Here is an 8,411-nt window from a genome sequence, read left to right as displayed (position 1 = left end):
TTCAAGAAATCCTATCCTAACAAACAAAAACCAGACTGTAATAAAAGTTTTAAAAATTCTCTTTATATTTTTCTCATTTTGATTGAGGACCGAGGCATGAATCTTGAAAATGTTTAATTCTTTGGTTGTCTCTTGTCATAACACAGCCAAATGATAAGTACTGTTCTGAATAAAGATTTTGTCTCCAAAGTAACGAGACTGTCTTATTTGTTGAGGCAGAGTGTGCTGTTGAGGAAAAGGAAACAAAGCAACATGTTTTGAAAAGATTCTGTTGCGATATTGTGCATCCACTGAATAGCTCTGCTCTGCTTGAAATGGAGATTTGACCTACTGTCAGCTATTTGCCTCTCACTGAATCCCAGGTGTAAATAATAGCACATCATTCTTATAGAATATGCATAAATAGCACATCATATCCATTTTGACTACTAACTTTTACACCATTTAAATGCCACATGAATAGATATAAGCTAGGCAGTTATACCTCAAGACTACATGCCATAAAATAGCACACAAAAAGTAAAAAAGAAACAAATGCTCAATACAATATCAAATGACTTGCATTTGATATTGTACTGAGCATGATGAATGCATGTTATTCTTACACCATTACAATACACCTGGTAAATCATGATATCATAATATAGTAGCTGAAATCAATTCAAAGCCTACAGATGGCATAAACAGTGAAGAGAAGTGATAACCTCCTCTGAGATTGCTCTGAAGCAGAAATGTTCAGTCATTTACTCTGTGTTTTTATTAAGCTAAAGCCCCCCCAGATATATCAAATGACCTTTTGTGCGATCAAAGAACTCTCTTCACTTGTAAACTAACACTCTTTCTAAGTCTGACTACTGGGTAAAGACACCCAGGGGCTTTCTGAGAAAAGTGTCTGTGCAGTCTCCATTCTGTGAGCATTAGTGGGGTTTTTTATTTTTATTTTTTATCTGACAGGAAGTCTGAGCTGTAGCAGTTTAACAACAGGAAAAAATGACCAGCACTTTATAAAGAATATGTGGTGCTGTTGTGAAACAAAGGAACGAAGCTCGAGGGCATTGCTAGCTGACAGATGATCCAAACTCATGGTTAAATTCAATTCACCAAAAGAGTTTCAGGGAAATCAGATGTTAACGCCTTCTCTCTCAGCTTTATCTCAGCATCACATCTGTGCTTTATTTATAACACTGGAAACTATTGTATGAAACATTAACATGTTCTGGTGAATATTATTCTCCTGACCTGAATTATAGCCATTAAAATGCCTCAGTTTTCTGCTGTAAAAAGCAACAGAAAACTGAGGCAAAAACATTGTAACTGCTCGGAGCACTTTCTTGCTTTTTTTGTCAGAAGCACATAGTAGTTAAATCCTTGTTTGGCTGGAACAGTTGTGTAATAGTCATCACAATTAGCTAGAAACCTTTCATAATAATTTTCAGTATCAAGTACTAGCATCACCCAGCTCCAAGGACAGTGACTACCCAACTTCCAAAAATGGCCTTTGGTCAGTCATAGTCATATTTCACACCGTCTCCTACATTGTCTCATTTCCGGCTTTGTCACCAGGATTGATAAGAGCTGTGCTGACATCACCGTGACTGTATGAGTAGGTGAGTGGGTAGCCGGGTTCCCCCAGGCTTCTCAGGCAAACCTTTGTTCTTTGATGGCACCAAATGGCGCAGTTAAATCCTCCCCAGCAAAATTAGTCCCCTCAGTATCAGCTGACTTAACCTAATCAGTGCTGCCTGGCCCTGGCACACTGTGAATGTTTTTGCTAAAATGTGTTTGTATCAAAGGCAGCGTGGTTTGCACTACTTCCTTTTTAGGGATATTCTTGGACTAAAATGTCTTATGGGTCATTTGTATTGTGCCAAACAGATAGTCCAGATAGTGCTTTTCCAGATATCAGGTTTCAACTGAAAGCACTGCCTTACTGTAAGAAAAGGAGCATCATTTAAAGTTAAGAAAATGCAGATTATTGTTGGCAGGCAATTTTCAATCGCTGAGCCACATTACGCCTTTGCATCTGAGGGTCATCATTCATGTAAGACCAAAAGGTCACTTAAAAAAAAATACAAATTGATTTTGTATAAAGCTGCCAGCTGGGAAACCATGGGTCCTGACATTTATGTACAGGGTGGGCCATTTATATGGATACACCGTAATAACATGGGAATGGTTGGTGATATTAAAGTCCTGTTTGTGGCACATTAGTATATGTGAGGGGGCAAACTCCTCAAGATGGGTGGTGACCATGGTGGCCATTTAGAAGTCGGCCATCTTGGATTACGTTACATTGAAACCAAGTGTTAAGGTTCACATAATTGAGGAAGGAGAGTACAAACAACCAGGTCCAGAAGATCTTGGTCAAACAATTGATTTTAATGAATACACGCGTGGGAAGACCACTGTACGCAGACAGCACTTGATCTTCGACTTAATCAAAGCATACACAGATTTTTATAGCATCAGGGTTTGAATTAACGACGTCCCTTCATACGTCACAGACAGAATATATACACACGTCAAATCAAAACCACAATGACTTTTAACACAGTTTAAAAGAACGTTGTCTTCGTCTCGTCTGGAACACGAGCCCCACATCCTGCCAGACGCTGTTCCTCTTTCCAGAGACAAACATGACCAACTTCTCACCTATAAATGAGTCTAACTAATGTGTTTGTGTGTGTATGTGTTGACCTTACATGCCCTCTCATCTCACCCGTTGCACTTCTGACCTTTTACCAGACCAGAGGCTCATCCTTATGTGTAATAACCTAACTGAAACTACATGTACTATGTTGAATAAATGTTTTAATCAAGAACCTCTACTAAGAGCTTAGTAAAAGAATATAAAAGTATAACAGACAATTTGAATAACCTAGTAATTCAAATAGCCTCGTCTAACCTGCTCCTCAGAATAACTTAGACTCTGCTTTCACTTCTGCTTTCTCTTCTGCAAACTCTTCTGCAAACTCTCTGCAACTTCCTGTCAACTGCTGCACTTGGTCTTTCTAAAAGACACACACTGTTTAAACCTCTGAATACAATATCAATGCTGCAGATTCTATTATTAATGCAAGGGTAATGATGATGATTATTTAACAATAGCAGTAAAATAATTTCCCTGCTCCACACAAGCACACCATTGTTTTTCTTGTGACATTACCAATAAGTTTGATGTGTCACATGGCACTCTTCCTATTGAAAAAACAAAAGTTGTATCCAAGATGGCCGACTTCTAAATGGCCACCATGGTCACCACCCATCTTGAGGAGTTTGCCCCCTCACATGTACTAATGTGCCACAAACAGGACTTTAATATCACCAACCATTCCCATGTTATTACGGTGTATCCATATAAATGGCCCACCCTGTACATACTGTTTTGACATGTACCACCCGCCTAAAAGTTTTCAAAGACTAAACACACCCACATATGGCAACAGCACTCCCCAATGGCAGTGGCTGCCCCACGGCCGGGCAGTGTACCCTGCTCCACTGTTCAGGAGTACAACAAAGAGCCCAAGTCACTGAGTCAGCCAGCAGACTCCCCCCGGGACCTATCGCACAGGATGCAAAGGTTCAAACCCAGTGCCAGACATCACAGGACAACTGCACAGGTCCCATGTGTTTGCCCTGAACAGAGTGATCAGTGTATAGTCCTGCTGATGTTCAGTAGTTCATAGCTATGTATCACTGTACTGCTTTTGCTAATAACTACAGTTATTAACTCTTTCAAAAAATGTCACATGAATTAATAGTTGGTGTTGTTCAGAGAAGGAATTGTAGAATTATTAATTAGTTGTCAGGTTAACCTCATGTATGTCATGTCTTGATGCTGTACCTTAATTTATCAGTTCATTCTAAGCATGTAACAGCTTAATAGGTCTAATAAGATTCCAGGCTGATATGTGATTCCTTGTTAAACAGTAAAAAAAACGAAAAAAACCAAAAAACACTTGGAAGCTGAATATCCTTCTTTGTATAATGGTTTTTATTTGAAGTGGTTTAAAATACTGTTATGGTGAATCTAGCTGTTTCTTGGGAATTCACAAGTGACAATCACCACAGTGGGGTTTTTAATCCTAGGGGGAGGGATGTTACCAGCAGAGGCTATTGCATTTATCACACTGCCCTTGTGGGTACTCAGTTCCTTGAAACGCCCATGGCTGTAACCTTACATAAGTAGCACATTACAAAGTTCCAACTGTCAGGAGGAAACCCAGATTCTAATATTTGTTCTATTGGTTCTAGTTATAACACCAGTTATGTGCCTGTCCTTTTTTTTTTTTTTACTGTAATATGAATATGACAAACAAATCCCAGATAAGCAACTCCCAGCTTGCCATATGGGAAACGGTCTAGCTTCAGCTTTATTGTGTCCTGCAGTTGGCAGTACATCCACCCTGCTTTCAGGAAAATATAATTAAACAGAGTGAATATCACATTTCCTTCCCATAATGCCCAGGAATGAACACCTTTATCTGCCTCATAAAGAGTGTAAAGTGTGATTGTGTTTGCACCTAGAGGGCATTGAATCAGGGAAAAAAACAAAGGAGGTGTCGAGAATCAATTTGACAACACCAAATTTTAAAAGGACAAATGCCAGTTGAACATTTTACTGTCAAATTAAACCCAGTGATGTGCAAAAGAGTTTCTGTGATGCTGGCAGTCACCTGTGCAGTGCCATGCTTATTATTATTATTATTATTATTATTATTATTATTATTATTATTATTGCATTTAGCAACCTGTTTTATTTCAAAGTCTGTTATATAGTGGACTCAGTGTTGGGGAGTAACGGAATACATGTACCGCCGTTACGTATTTAAAAAGGCGAGTGGAAAAGGACGAGTTGTCATCAAGCAAAAACAGGAGCTGGAAGCATGTAAATATAATAATAACCACTGCAGCCAAGAAGAGTGCCTGACGAGCCCAGTTGTAAGTAAGCTATTAAGACTCGACTGTAGACTGTGTTCGTGTTTTCCTCCGAAAACAATAAGTTCCGTTGGAGCAGCCTTTCAACGCCTCTCTTTGTCTCTCGCAAGAAAAGTTGACCCACACAACAAAGTAAAGCTATTTTTCGGCTATGAGCCCAACACGGAACCCGCCGTATCAGAGGTCCCTTTACTACAGTTCGGAGCCGCGGACCTTCAGTAACAGTAATAAATCACAGCAATAGTACATTCAGCATGATAATATATTAAGTAATCCAAAGTATTCAGAATACGTTACTCTCATTGAGTAACGTAACGGAATACGTTACAGAATACATTTTGGGGCATGTATTCTGTAATCTGTAATGGAATACATTTTAAAAGTAACCTTCCCAACACTGAGTGGACCTGATGTTTAGTCTGATGGAGTTTACAACAGAGCTGTATATCAAGAATACATGCAGTATGAAGTGATCAGATTTGATTATTATTATTATTTATTTTTTAATCTTCTGCTTGTGAGAGATTTCTTGCTGGGATTCTGCTTTCACTGAACTTGGGTATGTTTAGTGTAGGTATAGTGTGTTGTTTTTCTTTGCATTCTTTTTTCCTTTTTCTGTTCTGTTTTTTAGTCTTTGTGGAACAAACTCACATGAATGTCAGTGGCAATCTGCCCTAATGACTCTTTAGGGAAGAGCCACAGCTCGCAAGGATGTGATAAGACCTATGAGAGACCCACAAAAATAAAAAGCTTTTTTCATTTGACCTTGAAGCCTGTTGTATTATATGAACTGTCATGTTAAAATGTATGTTCCCTTGCCCAAGACTATTTTAAAGGCTGTCAATAAAAACTAATTTCACAAGCACCAGTGCTCTCTTAGCACTAAATAAATCCATGAGCTCACCACCACCAACACCAGATGTGTTTTTTCTACTTGAACACTGATGTTTTTTGTTTTGTTTTGTTTTGTTTTGTTGGGATTGTTCATGGAAGAGGCAGAGTGGTTTGTTTTGGTTGTGGCTGGTTAAGGGAAATACAAGAAAAACAAAGTGGAGAATATCAGTAGCATTTATCTTCTGACAGTAATTTCCCAGCCTTGTCCTTGCATATACTCTCTCTCTCCCTCTCTCTCTCCCTCTTTGTGATTGGCTGAGGTGGCTGATGACACATCACAAGCAGGGGCGGTTGAACTATAAAGCCTCTGTACTCACTCTCTTCAGATACAGACAATCTCGCTCCATACTGAGCTTTACTGAACAGTAATTTGAGCACCACAAAACCGAAACACCACCCCTACCAGCTCCAACCTGCTGCTATGTGTAAAGGACTAGCATCACTGCCTACCTGCTGCTTGGAAAGGTATATTAAGCTTCTTGCAAACACTGATGTTTGGGGATTTGGATTAGATTATAGAGAACAGCTTTTTCTTTATCACTGTACATTTGCATGTGAGCATCTGAGAAGCTAAAATACAATGTAAGTTTTAGTTTGTGCAAATCTAGACGGCTTGTCAATGGGTATGCCATCAAGGTCTTGGTGAAAAATGTAAATAATCTGTTTTCTCTTTGTCTTAGGGCCAAGGAGCTGAAGGCAAGGCTGGGAAGTGTTTTGCAGATCCCCAACTGGAATCTATCCTGTTGCAAAATAGGGAAAAATAAGTAAGGCTCATATACACAATATAATACTGCAGGGTGCATTTATTGCCATTGTGTGTTTGGTCAAAATTCCAGTTTGAATCTAATTTGAAACTAATGCTTCATTTGTTTTCAGGCCAACCCTGGAGGAATGCCTAAGGTGGAAAGAGTCCTTTGAAAAACTTCTTTCCAGCAAATGTAAGTAAAGTCTCAGTTTGTTTCTTTTATTGTTCTGTGCCATTTTCACAAAAACAAAAGTGCATTCAAATGTGGGTAAATTGTGTGGATGCACACACATACACATTCATCCACTCTGGGTCCATTATGTGAAACGAGTAATCACATTTCCTCTATTTCTGCAGATGGACTGTATGCCTTCACAGCCTTCCTTATGTCTGAGTTCAGCGAGGAGAACATTGCGTTCTACTTTGCCTGTGAGGAATACAAACATATCAAGTGTCCTGCCAAGCTAGCTACTAAGGCTAAGAAGATCTATGATGAATTTATCGGCAGCGAAGCTCCCCGGGAGGTATGTAAATGCCAAATCTCAAAGAAGACGTAGCCATAAGTGGTCAAAAAGAGACTCAACCTAATATCTTGTGTCCTTTTTTTGTAGATTAATATTGACCACGAAACCCGTGACATCACCAAAGCCAATATGCTGGCCCCCACACATTCTTGTTTCGACATGGCCCAGCACAAGATCTACATGCTCATGGCCAAAGACTGCTATCCACGCTTTCTCCGCTCTCCAGCCTACAGAGATCTGGTGTGCCAAGCCAAGCCAAGCAACAAGGCCAGAAATCTGCCCCAACAGGAGAAGAAGGCTTGAAATCTGTCGATGAGCCTAAAAGGGATTTGTTAGCGATCGCCTTAAGATTTGAGAATGGAAGGGAAGTCTGGCACAAGGTGCTTCATCGTGAAGCATGTGCTAATAATGGTACAGATGCTGAGTGCTACATGAGAGCAGCTGTGGATGGGCCTATAGCGTAGTAGCCATCACTTTGAAGATGGCAACAGAATGGGAAAAAAAAAAGGAAAATGAAGGAAAGCTGAAGGCTGATGCCTGAAAATGGACTGCTGTCGATACAGCTAGAGTTTGGAAAGCAAAGTAAAGAAAGAGTTCTACTAAACAGACTGAGTGACAATCAAGCAAGAGGCCAGCACATTTGGAAAATGCACTTTTCTTAGCCATTAGGCAAACTTTTGTAGTTGTGACGTGCAATGTCTGTCAAACTTGTTCACTGTATGTATTTGTATGGGCATGTGGGGTCCTTTATGATTTTTATGTATTTACCTGTATGTATATATTGCATTTTTAATCAAATATGGAAAATAATGTGCAGTTTAATTTATACTATAATATTTATATGACTGTTTTTTTTCTACATACCAAATAAATTAAATTATTTGTAAAACTGTGACTATTTCCTAAATGTGTTTTTCTTACTGAACAAAATCATGGTTTAAAATTACTTCTATAAGATTATTTATATTCAAATTATATTTGCTAAGCAACAGCACGATGGGAAAAAAATCACCCATTGTAAAAGCTGATGGGTACTTTAAGTGTCTTATTTAGTCTAGTGACATAGACGAGTCATCAAATGTCAATATGTGGTCAGGCACAGTTTGCTCATAGTTGTGCAAATACCCAGAGTATGGATGTTTAATCATTCATATTATCTGGTGTAGAGGTAACAATGATATATTTGCCCTCTGTCATGACGAACTCTGCAGCTAATGTTGTGCACAACTGTTATTCACCTAGGAAACTGCTCTGCTCTAAAATGTATCATAAAGAACTCAGACAATGACAGTACCCCCCTGCTTCTAGCT

At 39.1% G+C, this 8,411-nt stretch overlaps 1 protein-coding gene across 1 annotated transcript; it reads left to right on the top strand.

The window, feature by feature from the left end:
- The first annotated feature begins 6,171 nt into the window (after positions 1 to 6,171).
- rgs16 (regulator of G protein signaling 16) lies at positions 6,172 to 7,955 on the top strand. Its single transcript, XM_080886993.1, has 5 exons — positions 6,172 to 6,297; positions 6,513 to 6,596; positions 6,709 to 6,770; positions 6,935 to 7,101; positions 7,189 to 7,955. The coding sequence occupies exons 1-5, from the start codon at positions 6,254 to 6,256 to the stop codon at positions 7,402 to 7,404; spliced, it is 573 nt and encodes a 190-aa protein (XP_080743119.1). The 5' UTR covers positions 6,172 to 6,253; the 3' UTR covers positions 7,405 to 7,955.
- Positions 7,956 to 8,411: the final 456 nt, after the last annotated feature.

This window comes from Rhamphochromis sp. 'chilingali', assembly GCF_963969265.1.
Source record: "Rhamphochromis sp. 'chilingali' genome assembly, chromosome: 7".
In the NCBI taxonomy this organism is placed as follows: Eukaryota; Metazoa; Chordata; class Actinopteri; order Cichliformes; family Cichlidae; genus Rhamphochromis; species Rhamphochromis sp. 'chilingali'.
This window is presented reverse-complemented; position numbering and strand designations above follow the sequence as displayed.

Bases quoted from the DNA above. Each gene is read 5' to 3' on its own strand.
- rgs16 (XM_080886993.1), top strand. From the start codon at position 6,254: ATGTGTAAAGGACTAGCATCACTGCCTACCTGCTGCTTGGAAAG. The intron at 6,597-6,708 runs GTAAGGCTCATA...ATTTGTTTTCAG, and splicing joins TGCAAAATAGGGAAAAATAA to GCCAACCCTGGAGGAATGCC. The intron at 7,102-7,188 runs GTATGTAAATGC...CTTTTTTTGTAG, and splicing joins GCAGCGAAGCTCCCCGGGAG to ATTAATATTGACCACGAAAC.